Source organism: Antechinus flavipes, chromosome X, assembly GCF_016432865.1.
Source record: "Antechinus flavipes isolate AdamAnt ecotype Samford, QLD, Australia chromosome X, AdamAnt_v2, whole genome shotgun sequence".
Lineage (NCBI taxonomy): Eukaryota > Metazoa > Chordata > Mammalia > Dasyuromorphia > Dasyuridae > Antechinus > Antechinus flavipes.
The window spans coordinates 76,211,729-76,230,726 of NC_067404.1; the positions used below are offsets into that span (position 1 = coordinate 76,211,729).

An 18,998-nucleotide genomic window follows, 5' to 3' on the forward strand; every position below is an offset into this window, starting at 1 on the left:
TTTCCCTGTGTGTCTGTCCCTCTTTCTCTGTGCTGTTCTTTGTCTTGCCTCTCAGTGTCTTTATCTCTGTGTGGGCCTGTCCCTATCTGTATCTCTAACTCTCTCTGTTCTTTGTCTTTCTGTCTCTTTCAGTGTCATCTCTATCTTTCCTTGTCTATCTGTCTGTGTTTATCTCTGTCTCTTACTATTCTTTGTCTCTCCATCTGTCTCTCTTAGCGTCTGTGTGTCTCTCTATGCTCTTTGTTCATCTCCCCATATCTGTCTCTGGTTTCTTTCTCCCTCTGTGCATCTATGTCTCCATCACTGTTCTTCATATCTGTCTGTTTTTCTGTCTCCCTGTGTCTGTTTTTCTATGTGCGAATGTCTGTCTGTTCTCTCTATATGTGTCTGTGTCTGTCTCTGTGTTCTGTCTGTTTTGTCTCTCTCCCTCTCTGTATTCCCATCTTTTTCTCTATATATTTCTATTCTTTGTTTTTCTCTCTCTGTATCTCTCTGTTCTTAGTCTCAATCTCCTTCTCTTTGTCTCTAGTCTTGGTCTCTGTCTCTATTATTCTCCATCTCTTTGTGCATTGTGTTTGTCTCTGTGTATTTCCATGTCTGTTCTTTGTCTCTGTCTCACTCTGTGCAACTTATCTCTGTTCTTTGTCCCTGCATCCATGTCTATTTTTGGTCTCCCTCTGTGTTGTCTCTGTTCTTTGTCTCTTTTTTCTGTTTCCCTGTTTCTTTGTGTGCCATGTGTTTGTATCTCTTTGTCTCTGTGTGTGTCTCTCTCTCTGTCCCTGTGTGCCTAACTGTTCTTTTAACTCTCTCTTCCTCTCTATCTGTTGTGTCTATCTATCTTCATGTATCTGTTTGTTCTTCATCTCTGGTCTTTTGTCTCTGTCTCTGTCCTCTTTGACCGTCTCCTCTCTGTTCAACTCTCTCTTCCTCTCTGTGTCTGTCTTTGCTTTGTTTCTCTCCCTGTGTCGCTTATCTCTCAGTCTGTTTTCTCTCTTTTTCTATGTGCTTTGTCTCTATCTCTCTGTGTTCTTTGTTTCTCATGTCTGTCTGCATTGTGTCTTGCTTGTCTTTGTCTCTTAATCTGTTGTCTCTGTCTCTTAGTTTGTCCCTGTCTCCCTCTTTCTGTCCTGTTTGTTCTTTGACTTTCTTCCTCTCTGTATCTGTCTGTTTTGTCTGCCTTTCCCTATGTGTGTATGTCTACCTCTCTGTTTCTAAGTGTCTGTTCTTTGTTTTGTTTTTGTTCTGTCTGTGTTCTTTGTTTCTCTGCCTCTGTTATGAGCCTATTTCCCTCTCCGTGTCTCTTTGTCCCTGTGTGAGTCTCTGTTAAGTCTCTTCCTCTTTGTGTATCTATCTCTTTGTTTTGTCTCTCCCCCCTGTCTATTTCTGTTCTTTGTCTGTCTGTCTGTTTTTTATCTGTCTCCCTGTGTCTCTGTTCTTTGTCTCGGTGTCCCAATCTCTGTGTAAGCCTATTTGTCTCTCTGTGTGTGTGTGTGTGTGTGTGTGTGTGTGTGTGTGTGTGTCTTTTATCTCTGCCTCTCTTCCTCTCTGTGCGTGTCTATGTCTGTTCTTTGATTCTGAGTCTGTCTTTCTGTGTTCTTTGTGTTGTGTCTGTCTCTTGTCTTTGTTCTTTGTCTCCCTCTCTATATTTGTCTATGTTGTGTCTGTCTGTGTTCTTTGTCTCTCTCAGTGTCTCTGTGTGACTGTTCTTTGTCTCTGTCTCCCACTGTGCATGTCTGTCAGTCTCTGTTAGTCTGTTTCCGTCTGTGTATATCTCCATCCTTGTTTCTCTGTGTGTGTTGTCTGTTTGTTATTTGACTCTGTTTCTGTCTCTGTGTCTGTGTTCTCTGTCTCCATTCCTGTCTCTCTCTCCCTGTGTATCTGTCTGTTCTTTGACTGTTTCTGTCTCTGTCTCCGTCTGTTCTTTGACTGTTTCTGTCTGTCTCCCTTTGTGTCTGTCTCTCCCTGTCCCTGTGTGCCTGTCTGTTCTTTGACTCTATTTCCGTCTTTCTCCATCTCTGTCCCCATGTGTCTGTTTCTGTCTCCGTCTCTTCTGTCTCTCCATCCTTTGAGTCTGTCTGTTACTGTTTGTGTTCCATTTGTCTCTCCCTGTCCCTGTGTGTCTACATCGGTTCTTTGTCTCTAAGTGTCTCTGTCTGTTTCTTTGACTCTTCTGTGTGTGTCCATCTTTGTTTTGTCTCTCCCTCTCTCTGTGTTGTGTCTGTCTCTCTTTTGTCTCTGTTTCTATGTCGGTTCTTTGTCTCTGTGTGTCTCTCTTATCTCTTTGTCTCTATTTCCTGCTCTTTTGCCTGTGTTGTGTCTGTCTCTGTGTTCTCTTTGTTGTTTGTCTTCCTCTCTGTCCTTTGTCTCTGTCTCTCTCCTTCTCTGTGACTATATCTACTCTTTCTCAAGTTGTTTTTTTGTTGTTTATCTTTCTGTTTTTCTTTCCTTTGTCTCTTGTCTGTTTCATCTGTTTCTATGTTGTCTCTGATCCTGTGTATCTCTGTGTGCTGTGAATGTCTGTGTCTTATGTGTTTTTTATCTCTCTCTACTTCTGTTTTATCTCTGTGTCTTTTATTCTTTTGTCAATCTCTGTATTGTCTCTGTTGTTTGTCTGTCTGTGTGTCTCTGTGTTATGTCTATCTCTCTCTTTGTTCTTTGTCTCCCTATGTGTCTGTTCTTTGTCTCTGTGTACATCTCCTTGTGTTATGTCGGTCTGTCTCTCTTTTTCTGTGTCTCCCCATGTTCTTTGTCTGTATCTCTATTTTGTCTCTGCCTGTTTTCTGTCTCTCCGTGTTCTTTGTCTCTGTTTATGTGCTGTCTGTGCCTGTCTCTCTGTGTATGCTATATCTGCATCTGTGTTGTCTGTTTTCTGTCTATATGTCAGTCTTTGTGTCTCTGTGTGTGTGCTATATCCGCATCTCTGTGTTGTTTCTGTCTCTGTCTCTCTGTGTGCTATATCTGTGTGTCTGTTTTCTCTTGTCTCTGTGTGTGTGTGCTGTGTCTGTCTCTGCTACATTTGTGTCTGTTTTGTCTCTGCCTGTCTATTTTCTGTCTCTCTGTGTTCTTTGTCTCTGTGTTGTGTCTGTCTCTCTCTTTGTGCTATATCTGTGTCTCTGTCTGTTTTCTTTTTCTCTGTGTGTGCTGTGTCTCTGTATTGACTCTGTTTTCTATCTGTCTGTCTCTATGTTGTGCCTGTGTCTGTGCTGTGTCTATCATTGTTTACTGTCTCTATGTCTCTGTGTCGTCTGTTTTCTATCTCTCTATGTCTGTCTCTCTGTGTGTGCTATATCTGTGTCTGTGTTTTATCTATCTCTGTTCACTGTCTCTCTAGCATGTCTGTCTCTGTTGTGTCTGTGTCTCTGTGTGTGCTATATCTGTGTCTCTGTGTTGTCTGTTTTCTGTCTCGCTATATGTCTGTCTCTCTGTGTGTGCTATATCTGTGTCAGTGTTGTACCTATCTCTGTTTACTGTCTCTCTAGTATGTCTGTCTCTCTGTGTGTACTATATCTGTGTGTTTTCTGTGTCAGTGTGTGTGTGTACTATATCTCTTTTCTCTGACTCTGCGTGTTCGGTCTCTGTGCTGTGTGTCTTTGTTTTCTCTCTCTCTATGTGTATGTCTCTTGTGTTCTTTGTCTCTGCCTGTTTTGTCTGTGTCTCTGTGTTATATCTGTCTGTTTTCTCTGTCTCTGTGTTGTGCCTGTCTCTCTCTGTGTGTGCTGTCTTTTCTGCCTCTGTCTCTGTATTGTGTCTCTGGCACCCTCTGTGTGTCTATTCTTTTTCTCTGTCTTTCTTTGTGTTGTGTCTCACCACCTCCATTTCTCTCCCTCTGAATAAGTCCAAAGCAGACATCAGCGAGACGGGCGCTACAAACCCAAGACAAAGATGAGTTCTCAGAGTTCGGCGCACGTGATTTAAGAGTCTGAAGATCTAGGCCGCAATCCCACCTCTGCTACTTCCTGACCGTATCATTTCGCACAAGCTCCTCAGCTCTGGGCCCATTCTGTCCCCTGTCAAATGAGGGGCTCTGGCCGGATGGCCCAGGGGACTCCTCCCCAGTCCAGGCCAATGAGCCCGGGATTGTTGGGATTGTTCCCTGGGAACTAAATGAAGCAACACCAGTTTGCAAATGAGCAGTGGGTACTCTGGGATTTTTCATAGCTATTCATGTCATTTCTGATGTGTGTATATGGGAGGTGGCGTAAGGGGGAGACAGAGAGACAAAGATAGAGATAGAGACAGACACAGAGAAAGAGAGACAAAGGTAAAGAACAGAGAGACAAAGAGACGAAGAACAGAAACAGACACACAGAGAGGGAGACAGTGACAAAGAACAGAGATACACAAACAAAAGGAGACAAAAAACAGAGACACACACAGAGAGCCACACAGAAAAAGAACAGAGACACAAAGAACAGAAAGACAGCAACACAGAGAGACAAAGAAAAGAGACAGAGACAAACAACAGAGAGAGATACACTGCAATACACAAAGACCAAGACAGAGAGAGGGAGAAATGAGAGTTTTTAAATACACGAATTTCTGTTTGGATGCCCTGGGAACGAGGGCCTGGGAATGCCCTTTTTAGCCAAAAGCAGGTGGGTCTGATACTTGGGCAAAAATCAGGACTCTGCACCCCCAAATGGCATATTGTTTTCTAGATAACAACTCTTGTTGTTTGGGGTCACCAGACTTGAGTCACACTTCCTGTTGTATGACTGTGAGCAAGTCACTTTCCAGAATCTTTAAACTAAAGGGTCGCTGGTGGCCACTTAGTCCAACTCATCCCTGAATAAGGATGCCAACAAGCAGTCTCTACTTTGAAATCTTCTGCAAGAATGTGTCGCCTACTGTGTTCCCGCTCAGGTAGCTAAACTGTGCCACTAATTCTAATGAATGGGAAGGGCAGCTAAGTGATGCAGTAGACAGAGCGCCAGATCTGAAGTTAGGAAATCAAGTGTGGCCTCAGTCACTTCCTAGCTGTGTGATCCTGGGCAAGTCACTTAACCTTGTTTGCCCCAGTTTCCTCATCTGTCAAATGAGCCAAAGAAGGAAATGCAGAGAATTCCATTATCTTTGCAAAGAAAACCCCAGATGGAGCCACAAAGAGTAGGACGACAACTGCAAAAACAATTCAGCACCCCAAATGAAGAGGTTTTTGTCCTACCACCAAATGAAAATGTGCCTCTTAGTCAACTCCCTATATTTTTTCTGGCTTTTGCTTTGGGGTTCTCAGCAATACACAAATGATCCCTTTTCTACACAACAACCTTTCAAATATGAAGAGTACTACTCTGCCCACCTCCACTCTCTGGTGTCCAAAGGAAGTACACTCGTGCCAGTCACTAGCCACGGGGCCTGGGCCTGAAGCTCTACAACATCCTGGTTGCTCGGTCCCTGCTTTTTGACACCCCCCCTCAGACTTGGAGTCTGATTTTCCACCTCTGTAAAAATGCCAAGGTTGGGTTAGAGAAAGGCTAGTCTGGATTCGGTTATTTGTCACCATACTATTGTATGGAGCTTCTATTTAGTGCTAAATGTTTGTTGGAGGAACTGGAACTTCCTTTATTCTTTTATACTTTTGACGTCACTTAAAAACATTTGCAAACACTCAGTGGCAGGGTCGCCATCTACATGGCACATGGCATCTGCCCCAGTGAGATGAAGTGTGAAGCTTCGGTTCATTGGGCTTTCAAGAAAGTCTGCAAAAATGCCATGTGACCAAGCGGGTAAACGCATGCCCCAGTTCTGACCATACAGCTTCAAGGCTCCGAAGGCCTGGCTGTTCCTTCCCCTCTAGCACTGGGTAGACTGTCTCTGACAGTTGTTCACCAGCAACGGGCCACCCCATGATCTGGCTGTGCTGATCCTCTCTGAATCTAGGGGGTCATTCAGTCCATCACCAGTTGTTCCCTAGCTCAAAGTCCTGTCGGCTTGTTTTGGACACAACGGATTATATTTGTGCCTCTTGGACAGAGTCTTCAGGCACGTGGGGACTATGCCATACTACATGCTACGAGGAGATGGCCAAATCAAATTTTAGTGCCGCAGGATTCAGCAAGCATTTCCTAAGCATCTGCTGTGTGCCAGGAATGAAGGCTGACTGGATGATACTTGATTGATTCTAGCTGGCCTTCAAACCACTCAATTGTGATGCAACAGGGTTGACCATAAAAAGTTCTCTGCCTCGGAAGGACATGTCTGCCTGCATTTCAGAGAGCAATGTAAACAAGAACTGGAGGGTCTAGCTCCTTCTTCTTTAAAAGGGGCTCAGAGCTCCTATATTCCAAGGAAGAAAAGGTACCATTTGCAATGCAATCATCAAGGATACATGGAATGGTCACAAATCTGACTGTTCGATTCCCCAAATACAGTAGCAGATCAGTCAATTCCTTTATATAAGCAGAAGGGGGGGGGGGGGAGGAGACCCAACCTAAGGGGAGAGTCCAAAGAAGGAAACAAGCAATTTATCTGGGCCTTGCAGAAGCACAAAATACTCTTCTGAAATTATTTGCTTATATAAGCTTAACAATAAATAAGCACCCTAATATAGGTGCATATAAGCAAACCAAATCCCCACATAGCCATTCTGGCTAGGGATAGACAAAAATCATTTTGACATGGGTATTTCAAGAGTTTCCTTTGTAATCTATGTTTCATACATGTAAAAATATTATCCGGAGGCTTCCCCTGGGGTCCATGATGCAAAAAAGGCGAAGATCTCTTGCTTGGTGGAGCCATTTGCCTTTGAAGCAGGGTTTCTGGGTCATCCACTTATCTGGGCAAGCCTAAAGGCATGTTAGTAGTAGAGAAGGTGTGGACCTGCATGTATAGGATGAGCTGCCCATTCCAATGAAATCATAGGTCTCGGCTCTATTTTTATCCTCTCTCCAGTTCCTAATAACATAGTCTAAGTGCTCTACAAGACGTTGGTGGAATGAGATTGAACTCCAGCTTCGCTGTCATGGGGCTAAAATGCCTGCCACTGTCGTGCCTCGCCAAGGCTGTTTGCCTACATGGTATTCCCACTTGGCCACATCCACCCTGGCATCATACTGCTGCCCCCGTGCCCAGCACATCACCTCAGCCAGAGCTCCATTTGGAGGCCATTCTACCAGCATTAGGCCTATGACTTCCACTGAATAGGGCACTTTTATTTGGGGCTTGGGGTTTTTTGTTTTTTGTTTTTTTTTTGATTGTTTGCATCTTTGGGTTCAGGGAAGTTGGGGATTTGAATCCAGTAGATTGCAGTTCATTTCAAAGTTGTGATGGGAGAGCAAAGTCACAACCTCCCTTGCTAGAGCTGACGAATGCAACCAAGGCCTTTTTCCCCCTTTGTCTCCTCACAATGCTGAGAATTGAGCACCATCTAGAGGGGATATGTTTAACCAGCTAAATGATAGATGTGGACGAAAGAACCAAGAAATCCTACTTTGCTGTAAAGCTGCAAGTCTTGCCAGGTATCCGGTTCAGGGTCTCTAGGGATTAGGTCTTAGCTTCCAGGGATGTGTTCTTATTTTGGGGTATGAGGCTAATCCCATAAATACTAATAGTGCCCTTTTGGAATGGCAATGTGCTAGTTAATTTCAAAAAGTGGAGGACCTACTGAGGGTCGGGAAACCTAGGTCTGAATCTCACCCACAAAGTGGTACTGCTTATGTGAACTATGTACCTCAAAAGCTTCAGTTTGTTTATTCAGAAATGTCTCTATAACTGCCAACTGCACATTTAGAGGGAGCTGTAGAAAACAGGAAAAAACCCAAACCTTTCAGGAGGCAGTGAAGGCACACTTCAGTACACACAGCTTAGAATCAGGAAAACCCAGGTTCAAATCTAGCCTCCGACACTGTCACCATAAGCAAATCACTTCCTCTGTTTGTCCCAGTTTCCTCATTTGTAAAATGGGGATAATGATAGCAGCCTCCGCCCAGGGTTATTGTGATGATCAAATAAAAGAATAAAAGTGTTTGGCGTAGCGCCTGGCACACACTAAGAATTATACAAACGTTAGCTAGTATCATTGTTCCTGAGCTTATGGTGGGTGGCATGACAAGTATAAGAGTTGAAATCTATGGACATATGTTCCCTACTCTTTACTCAAAAAAATTCAGTTTGGGGAAAACTGGAGCTGGGATGATGGGAAGAGAAGGGGAAGAGTCCCTGCTACCCTGGCAAAAGGCTGCCCCAAACAGGAATGACTTCCGAAGTGGAACCTGGTGGTATTCCCAGCATTCCCATGTTCTTACCGTCACTTGGTTCTGCACATTGCCTCAGATCAATCATGCCACATTACAGCACTGACTCAAACTGAATTTGCAGTCTGTCAAAACCAAAATGGGTATTTAGGTGGCACCATAGTGGATAGCACCGGACCGGGAGTCAGGAAGATCCATCCGCCTGAGCTCAAATCCAGCCCCAGACACTTATTAGTTGTGTGATCCTGGGCAAGTCACTTCATCCCGTTTGCCTCGATTTCCTCTTCTGTAAAATGAGCTGGAGAAGGAAATGGTAAAGCACTCCAGTATCTCTCTGCTAAGAAAACCCCAAATAGGATCATGAAGAATCGGACATGACTCAACAACAAAAGCCAGTGGAGAAGACGACACATGTGGCAACAGGAAATAGTGAACAGGGCCGGACTTGGGTTCAAAGCACATATTGAGTGATCCTAAGCAAGTGACTGCTTCTCTGGCTCAGAGAAGATTCCTTATCTCTAAAATGAGAGTTGAACCGGCTTCTCAGTTCCTTTCTAGCTCGAAATCTATGATCTTCCATTTTGTTTTTGGGTTAACTGAAATCAACTTGCTCAGTTTAAGACTTTACATTTAATTATTAAATCCCATGGTGCCCCTGCAAGTTCTCTCTCCTCCAAGCTAAACACTTTCAGTTCTTTCAACTTTTAACCTAGACTTTTATCAGGAAATCAGAGCCAACTGGAGAGCTCCGGAAGGTACTGAGTGAATAAGGTCAAAAACACTCATGACGGCACAGAGTCCTCTGATCTGAAGTCCCCTTGCAGCCATTAAGCAGACTTAGGTGTCTTATCCTGGAACTCTTGGAAAAAGCAAACAGCTCCACCTGGGTAGAAACTGGAGGCACTTTCTAAACTATTTCAAAATGCAATGGAGATCTCAGAAACTCATGGTCTGATAGCAAAGATCATTGGGTTCAGAAAATGTGACTCTGTGCAAGGTCTTTACTCTCTGAGAGTCAATCACATGTCATCTGTCAAACGCAATTTCAACTTATTCCACTTACCTCCCAGAATTCCAATGAGGGAAAAGCTCCAGTACTGGCAAAGGGCTCTTATCATTGCTGAACAATGCTGGGAAAGTACCTTCGTCTGATTTCTTCAGACCTCTAAACTCCATTGGCCGATTCCTCCCTAGGTAAAGGTTGTGGCCATCCTCCCCCACGTGTCCAGCTGAACTGAGTCTAGGGAAAGCTAAGTGGCAAACATGATGAATCCTCCATTATGGCCTACTTCACAGGAGAGTTGTGCTTGAAAAAGACCGGACCAGATGACTCGGCCTGCAAAGCCCCACGCCCTGGCAAAGTGAAATTAAGAACCAGAACCGTGGCCAGTCTTCTTCAGAGATGTTAAGACAGATCTCCCATAAGCTGGCACTGAGAATTCTCCCAAGTTCCCAAGGCATTTCCCTAGCCCCTACAGCAACCGAGAAGAACAAGCACCTTTTCAAAACGGGGGGTAAACGGGCATCCGATTCTCGGGCTATTTTGGGGTATGTGTTCAGTACCCATTTCACAGAAAATCAACTTAATGCTAAAATTATACAAGGGGCATTTTCAGCTGTGGTCAGTCACCACATATAATTTTCAATGGTGTTTAAATTCAAAGTAAGTCAACAGGAGAGAGAAAATCTCCTTCACCACTGCCTAAGACTAAGCTTAGGAATGACAATCTGTTTAGAGATATTCCAAGTAAAACTCAAAGCTACATTATTTCTACACTCATCACTTGGTAGGGTGAGGATTTTCCACATTAACTGATTTTTTAAATGTTAGCAGCCAATTAATTCTGACAAGACTACTAACCGAGAGAGGTCGGGCACTAAGGACCCAAATATACTCCCTGGTGCTAATTATCTTTTCTTTCAAATTAACCACAGACTCTTTCAGGAAATAGTTACACCGGAAATGCTGAAGGTCCCAGGCAACGGTACAACAGCAGCCCAGAAGTCACAAGCCAAAGAATAGGAAAACCAAGCGGCCCTCAAAGTCGAAGACGTGAAGTTAGAAGACAATGCCGGCCATGTCTGGACCGCCAACCAAATGAGCCCAGGGTAGAGGGGGTACAGCAGCTTAGTTGGTCACCAGGCTCACTGCGTGTCTACAAAACCTGAGTCAGGAGGGCCCAAGCCCCAAGCAATAAAGAAAGCACAAGTCAATAGAAAAAGCTAGTGAGCAGGGCCAAGCTCTGGAAAAACGTCACAGAGCCAGACTAAGTCTCGGCTTCCTGGTAAACCCAGGACTCCGCAAAATCACCTGTTGTTCCTGAGGCCTCTGATGACTTTACAGGCTGAAGATGACGATGGTAGGTACCGTATGAAGTTCTTGTATCCCAAATAGTCATTCTGTAACTGATTCTTAACTCTCTACTCTTCATTTACAATCATGCCCCAAGATCTGGTTCCAAGCATTTTCATCCTCAGTTAATAGACTACTTACCACAACAAATTCAGCTAAGTTGATTAACGCAGTAGAGAGTTGTAGACAGAAAAGAGGCCTTCAAGAAAACCTAAGCCAATCCCCACCCCCCCTTGTCAGATGAGGAAACACACTCCGAGTGTCCAAGAGCCTTGCTTCCAGTCACCAAAGTAGCTCAAGAACAAGGCTGGCACTAGAAACCAGGTGTTGCGGGCCCGCTATGAGAAACCTGAGTCATTTAAAAACAAAATGACATTTACCAAATGTTGGTGACCAACTTTTAATTATACATTTTACTTTCTGAGACATAGGCTAACCATCAACAACACGCTTGGGGTTCGGCTGCCCCGATGTTATTTCATTGGTACAGTAGAGCGATATTTACAAAGTCCTTCAAATCCAGCAACTCAAATCAAAACAGCTTAATTTTGGAAAACTCCAAAGCCTTAAAAAAATGTAAACAATTCATTTTTACAGTGTTGTAGAAAAGAATTTCTAACGAGTGCAGCTTCTTTTTTTTTTTTTCCAAGTGAGCTCTCATAGAGCCTACTGCCCACGAATAAGGAATGAAAAGTGTTCTTTACATAGAAACGTTGTGCTCCAGTGTGCAAAAAAGAAAAAATGCTATTTCTATATACACATACAAAGAAAACCCTAAAATCCACAACAAGGCCACAAAAACAATTGTCCTCAAATTGGGAAATTTATAAAAACATTTACATGGAGTTGTTGATCTACTGGAAATCTTTATCATCTTCTCCAAGTCATTCAAGAGTCCAAAGGGACCACCATTAAAAAAAACAAAACAAAACAAAAAAAAAAAGGAATTCTGTGCAAAAGAAAAGTTTTTTTTGAAACGCTAAACCAAAACCATTTTCCTGTCACTGAACAGCCAAAACAGCCTCTGAAGAACTGAGTTGTTAAAATTCAGGGCATGTAACCAAAAAAAGGCACACACAGGAGATTCATAGATGAATATATTTCATGCAGAAACCTTCGCATGTTGACAACTATATAGCAAAACCACAACCAGTTTGAAAATGTGAAGCCAACCACTGGGCAACTCTCCTCTTGCACAAACATATCCTTTCTAGTGGCCCTGGCCCAGTTCCTAGCTTCCTGACACTGCCTCCCCAAATATATTAGATCTGAACAGCTTAAAAACAATGTTAGCCTGCAATACTACTCCAATGCTTTTTCACTCAGGATGCCTAGAGAAAAGGACTCATCGACGTTTATTTCAAGTTGAGGTTGTCATAAGTCAAGCGACATATTTTTTTTTGTTAATAAACACTTTGATGGCTCCAGTGAAATCGGCAGAGAGAAGAACTTCGGCATGGTCGGTCTTCAGGGCACCTAAAAAACATTAAAAAAAAAAAAAAGAGGCGTTCGTGAATTCAAAAGAAATAGAAAACCAAAAGCCTTCACAGCCCCCTTCTTCCCTTCTTCTTGCGGCCTGGCATACACCACATGTAGGATTCTCTTCTCTGGGAGCCCTTCAGTTTACCACCAGCCTTTTTTGCGTGTCCCGAATCCCTGGGATCGTGGGATAGGGAAGCCTATGTATGCTCCTCCTCCCACTTATGTTCTTAAAATACATAAAATACAGAAGGAAACCAAAGGTTAGTGAAATAGAATTGACTGAACCATAAAGGTCCAAGGTCACAGATTCTCTGAAATCTCTACATGATCTGCCTAAGGGTGCTGTGAACCCCAAGCTACCACTCCCCTAGCTTGCTCATCATACCCTGCTCACAGGTTTACTTTGCCTGGGCTTTGTCTTAGCCAGTTTCCAAAGAACTGGAGACAAGCTGTATCTTGCTACAGTAACCAGAGTTTCTAAACCAAAAGTTGGAAGAGAGCATGACCAAAGTCATTCTCCTTTTGCAGGGCCTTGTTTAGCAAGCCACTAACTTTTCTTTTTCTTCTTCTTCTTCTTTTTTTTGTCGTTGAGGCAATTGGGGTTAAGTGACTTGCCCAGAGTCACACAGCTAGGGAGTGTTAAGTATCTGAGGCCAGATTTGAACTCGAGTCCTCCTGACTTCAGGGACAATACTCTATCCACTGAGCCACCTAGTTGCTCCACTACGAGCTTTTCTTGAAATTGGGAATGCCCCAGAAAATGGAAGCTATTCCTCCATCCAAACATACAAAATCTCTAGTGCTCTTGCTTTCTCTCCCTCCTCAGTTTTTTCTTCTCTCTGTCTCTGAAACCCTTCCCTCAAGCGTCCCCCTCGGATTATGGAATGGCTCTGGGGTTTACTCCAGCTGACCACAGTTTAGAGTTTCCTAAGATGACAGGAAGTTGGAGGGTTCTCAGTCATAGAGTCGGTGGCGGCACACCAAAGTGAGCTCTAGCTTTTGGGTTCCATATGTCTACACTGAAACTGGAAGGCAGACTCAGTGCAGCCACCATGAGGGACGGTGAAGTCACTGCAGTGCATCCTGGCTCTGCACCCAGTCACAAGTCAGTTCGTTAAGTGTAACAGCATTGGATCACAGACTCAAGAATGCTTGCAGTTCACAGGAGGGAAATCTACCCTTCCCGAGGAAGCGGACTGGTTGTTCCAGGGGACTGAATGGGGCACAAGTGAGCCACTTGGCTCGGCTCTGTCACAGACCTATCCTGAGCATTTGGAAATGTTTTCCCTTTCAGCTTTAATCTCTGGAATGCAGGGCAAAAGTCTTTGGGAAATGTGAAAGGGAAAGAGAAGAAAGGTAAGAGCAAGGGGAGGAACTGGAGCTACACTGAAGTTTCACTTTTCCTCCCAGATATGGGCTGCCAGGAGTAGAAAAGAAAGAGATCAGATTTAACTCTCTGTGCCAGACCCTGGAATCAGTCAATCACCCTTAGTTAGCTGCCAAGGAACAAAAAGAAATTCCAGCAAATCTATGAAAAGTTCTGCCTCTTGTAAAGAGACCAGAATATCCCTGAGGTTCTGGGAAGTACCGAAGGTGGAATCAGGCCCCAGTCCGAATCCTGGCTCTGCCACTTACTACTTTCTCTAGGTCTCAGCTTCTTCTTTTTGGCAAATGAAGGGGTTAGACTGGATCAGAGGCTCATAGCCCGGAGTCCAAGAAAAGAATTCAGGGTGGTCCATGAAGGTGGACGGACAAAGCAATTCCATCTTCATTTTTATTACCTTCTTAACTCAAATGTGGTGTTTGCTTCAATTAAGAATGTAGGAAAGAAGCGGAATTGTAAGCAGTGGTGGGTGCAGAGGCTTCTTCAGCTGCCTGACTCCTCGAGGGTCTGGGATACACAGAAAAGCGAAGGACCCCTGGGGATGAGGTAATTTCCAAGCACCTTTCAATCTTTCCATTGAATGATCTGGTGAATATGAAGGGTAAAGAAAAACTGGCCAGCTTAGATAATGAAGAAGGGTTGCTGGGGGGCTTTCCTCACCCTCTGATTCATCCCAAGGAAAACCACGGCCCATGAAAACGTGTAAGGAATGAATAGGAAAGATGATGTCTTGAGAACAGCCAAGATGAAATTGGAAGAAACTAAGTTGAGAGTGTTTATCTAGACATGAATCAAGTACAAACTCGTCAACTAATGGTACTAATTTGAAGTGGATAGTCATCCTGATAGAGGCAAAGTTGATGGTGACTTCTGCTAGAAAACAATTACTGCTCCCGTAGATGATACTGCAAAGGCAATGTCTGAAATTCTTAGGAAAACGAAGTCTTTAAGTGACTAGATGAGGATAAAATTTAATAGGGGTTAAAGCCCCAATGGGCAAGCCACTGCGTGAGAATGGAAAGATTTAGAAAACGAAATTGGCCCTCCCTTCAAAAAGTTTGGACTCTAATAGGGAGAGGGGCAGAAGTGTAAGCAAATAAATACCAAGCTACCCGAGGGAAAGAACACAAACAGCTAGATGTGGCCAGGTGAAGTGAGTCTGAAGGAAGCAAAGAAGTCCAAGTCGGGGATAAAGCAAGGGTGCAGCCTGTGCAAAGCCACAGAGGTGGGAGAGAGCGAACCAACCAGTATGGCCAGTTTGATGTGGACCTTGGTAGTAAGGAGTCGGGAGGGCTGGTTTGGGGCCAGATGGTGGTGTGAGACAGAGAGAGGTCTGATGGGACCTGGGCCTTGGGAAGCTTTGGACAGCTGTGGGACAGACAGCTAGGGCACCGTGGAGAAGCAGGGAAAGGATTGCAAGAAGCAAACAGGCTGCTGTTTGGCTCTACCACACTGCTGTTCCCAAAGGAGAGCTGGGCTGCCAGTGAGGAAGGACAATCAGTAGCTAGTGAAGGTGACAAAGAAGGAAAAGACTTTCAATGAAACTTAAACATAGAAGAAAGCAGAAGAGAGAAGCAGTTAAGCAAAAGCCTCCCACTCTCTCTTACACAGACAATCCTCTTTTTGGACCCTCTGCAAATCTTGAAATGTTCCCGTGTGATGATGTCCGTCACTCACTGACCTAAAGGTGGAGAACAGCGATTGGCGTCACTGAGTTTGAGCTGAACCAACCTGGTGACTGGCAGGAGAGGAGTAGTCAAGAGTCAAGAAAGACCCCCAGGTTACAAAGCTCAGTGACCGGGGAAATGGTGGGGAGGAAACAAGCAATGAGCAAGTTGGGATAAGGGGCTCATCTGTTCTGTTTTAGGGGAAGATGAGGTGGTTTGGGATAGCCTGATGAAAGGTCTGACTGCTATCCGGCAGCTGGCTAGTAAGGTGAGGTGAGAGTTCAGGAGAAAAAATATTTCCAAGGGCCAAAGTTTTTCCTGATATCGGGAGCTTCTGATAAGGAAACACCCTTTGCCAACACAGATGAGCACTTCCTATGCAATTTCTTAGAGAGCTCCCCGGCGGCCCCCAAGAAATTCAGGTACTTTCCCAGATCAAATAGCTAGAGATGCCAGATGCAGAATTTCAACACAGGTCTTCCTGACTTTAAGCTAAGTCCTCTACCCACAATGCCCCAGTGTCTCTCATGAGAAGTTAAAAATGGACTTGTAGATTTGGGAATAATGCAATAACTGAGTCCATGTTGGTGGATGAGATCAAAGGAGAAGAGAAAGATACAAGGGTAGAGAGAAGTCAAGAAAACCCAGAACAAAGCCGTGCCCTTGGAAACAAGAATGATTGGTGCCAGAAGACGGGCGATGACCCACCGAGGAAGATACAGACACAAGAGACATTGATGGGGATGGGTTCAAGGGCCTGTATAGAGAAGTTGGCATTAGCAAAAATGGCCACCTATCACTTAGACAATGGAGCCCAGGATGGTCTTCATTTGCCCTCTCAAGCAGGGATGAGACAGATAGCAGAAGGGGCCTCAGAGAGACAGCTTTTGCACAATCAGGGGGAACGATAATCACCTAAGAGGAAAATAAAATGATTATAGTAGGAGCACTGAGGTCTCAGTTGAGCTTAGCTGGCAGATTAGTACCGAGCGAGGACCTAGTCATCAGTGGTGCAACTTCGTCCACAAGCACCCAAGTAGCAAAAGATAAATAAGATGGTAGAGGCGATCTAGAACTGGGCTTTGGTTAAGACATGAGGGCAATGCAAGATAGTCAAGCTTAAAACTGTGCTAACAACTTTGGGGACATCTCTTCTATATAGATAAACTAACTATGGGCTGAACTTTATGGATGTGACACAGTGAGGGCAGAACAGGGGGAATGAAAAAACCCAAAGATGATAGTTTACCAAGGGTTTTACATATAGTGTCTCATTTAATGCCCACAATGATAATGATGATGATGATGAACATACCCATTTTACAGATGAGGAAACTGAAATTGACCAAGTTTTAAAAACTTGTCCAGAGCTACATAGCTAGTAAGGGTCTGAGGCAGATTCTAAATCTAGAGCTCTATCTATCTGGGGAAAACAGGAGGGGACAGATGCATTAGAGGTTATAGTGATGATAAAGAGCAGATTTAGGAGGAGTGAAGACAGGGAAAGATGGAAGAAAAAGAAGTCATGGTCAGAGAGGGAAGCTTTGAAGTAGGAGAGAAGGAAAGTGGCCAAGGGATGGTCTGTGGGTGACTGGGTTAATGAGCTAGGAAGAGATCAGGTCATTGGAGGGGTCAACTAAGACATCCTTAAGTCCTCAAGGATATGGGCAGGGGATGAGGCTGGAAGCTGGTTGCCCTCAAACACTCACAGTGTTGAGCTGGCTGCCCTATAACAAGGAAGAGTTGCACGGCCACTGCATGCGTGGTAGCTAAGTGAGTGTTTGCAGGCAGCCAGCTCCCAACCTCCTCCCCTCCTGTCGTGTACCTAATTTCCAAAAATTGTAAAGCTATTCTCTAATTCAAAAAGCTTATTTTTTCAAATGGCCTCGCTTCTAGTTCGGTGACACTCGGGAGACTTTACCGTATTTCTTTCTTCCAATTTCTACCCTCTTTTGCCCCATTGCACTTGGCACAGTCAGCGGGAGACAGGAGGTGCCCAATTAAATACTGCTGACTCATCCTTCTCCATTCCAGAGCAAAGTGTTGTGGATGCGACCACATCATCCCTCGTCCTTGGATGGCCCTCGTCATTCAGACGTGGCCACAGGCCACAGTCTCAGTAACAAGTAGCCCCTGATGTCACGTGGTTAGGGAGCAGCTTCTGATCATCTGACTGTGGGATGCTCCTTGTACCAGAAGGGCAGCTGGCAAAGAATGGGACTGGAGCTCCAGTTTCACTTTGATTTCCTCTTCTTTTTCTTGGTCCTGCCTCTCCCTGGGGCTGGCTTTTTCCTAATCTCCAAAGTGCTTTATCTCTGGCCTCCCCCAGGCTGCTTGCACATATGCCTGTCTCTTCCCTCCCAGAGAAAAGAATCTCAGTAGTCACTATCCCTTCAAAGATCACTCTCCACTTTTTCCCTTTTGAAGCCCAACTCCAAGAAAAGGTTATGTGTGTGCCCTGCCTGCACTCACTCACGCCTCAAACCCTTGTGGCTTGGCTTCCAGCTCCATCGCTCAACTCAAACTGCTGTCCCAAGTGGCCTGATGGAACAGGCTCTTCTTGGCCCTCTCCACTGACTTCTCCCTGATCCCTGGCATTGCTGACTACCCGCATCCCCACTGTCCTCCCAGACTTTTGCCTGTCTTTTCCTCTAACCTGTCCAATTGTTCCTTCTCGGTCTCCATTGTGGAGTTATCCAACCTCCACCCTCTGTTCCAGGCCCTCTTCCTTCTATTCTCTCTCCCACCAACAAGACACACATCTCCATTGGAATTTCCCACTGGCAACTCCACCTCAACGTGTCCAAATGAAAATTACCTTCCCCTTCAAACTCAATTTCTTTCTAACTTGTCTTGTGGCAAGGATACCACAATCTCTTCAGTCAGCCACGTTTGCAAACTGTGAGTTATGCTGTCCCATATCCAATCAGTTGCCAAGTCTTGTCCATTATGCCTTCTATACGTCTTTCTGAAGTGTCCCTTTATTTTCATTCAGTTACAACTCTTGGGCTCTTGGCACCTCTAGTCTAGACCAAAGCAATGGCCTAATTCATAGGTCTCCCTACCTTAACTCTCATCCCCTTTCCAAACCATCCCACTCAGAGCTGCTGAATGGATCTTCCTAAAGTATAGGCTGAGCACGGTATTTGCCTTCCTGAAGAAGTTCCAGTGGTTCCCTATGGCCTTCATGATCAAACACAGACTCCTCTGTTTGACACTCAAAGTCAGTCCCAATCTAGCTATCTTCCCAGAATGATTTCACATTCATCTCCCTTATACATTCTAGGTTCTAGGTTTGAGCCAAACTGGCAACTCCAGCTTCTGGGCTTTTGCCAAAATGAGCCCCCCGTTCCTCATATGCTCCCTTTACAGCTGAGCTCATAGCATAGACTTTCTAACAAGAGGCCCCTCTTGATCCCCCAGTTTTTAGTATTTTCTCCACTACCTCTCAAAATTCTGTAATCACTCTGTCTTGTATGATTATTGTATTCGCTGATCTGTGTACCCTTTTCCCCTAAGGAGAAAGGAAGGTCCTGGAAGATGGGACCTGCTTTCTTTGTGTCACCTGACACAAGGCCTGGCACCGAATGAGTGCTTAAATGCTTCAGGAACTGAATGAAAAGTGTATTTCTGAGAAATGTAAACCTGAGAGGATGGAGACATGTAGGGGAGTATCAAGGCTTGATAAATTCACTGCCCCGAACAAGCACAAGCCATATTGTTCATAGATACCTCTTACCAAAGGGACCAAAGTGGTCAGGCCAAATTCAGCATAAGCACCTACCAGAAGGGATGGGATCTGAAGCTTGAGAATCAGTATCTTTATCATTAGCTTCAGCCTTCTCAGATGGCAGGTCCAACGACAACATCAAACTTGGGTTCGGAGCAAAGATGGCTGATGTGACAACCGCATTGTGTGC

General features: G+C 44.6%; 1 protein-coding gene across 1 annotated transcript in view; it reads right to left on the reverse strand.

Annotated features, from left to right (window-relative positions):
- Nucleotides 1–10,931: 10,931 nt before the first annotated feature.
- Nucleotides 10,932–18,998, reverse strand: part of WDR44 (WD repeat domain 44) — an 83,842-nt gene continuing 75,775 nt past the window's right edge. The window contains exons 19-20 of the mRNA XM_051968973.1: nt 18,863–18,997; nt 10,932–12,021 (exon numbers count right to left, since the gene is read on the reverse strand). Of these exons, the coding sequence (XP_051824933.1) occupies nt 11,927–12,021; nt 18,863–18,997 (230 nt within the window). The 3' untranslated portion in view covers nt 10,932–11,926. The remainder of the gene's footprint in view (nt 12,022–18,862; nt 18,998) is intronic.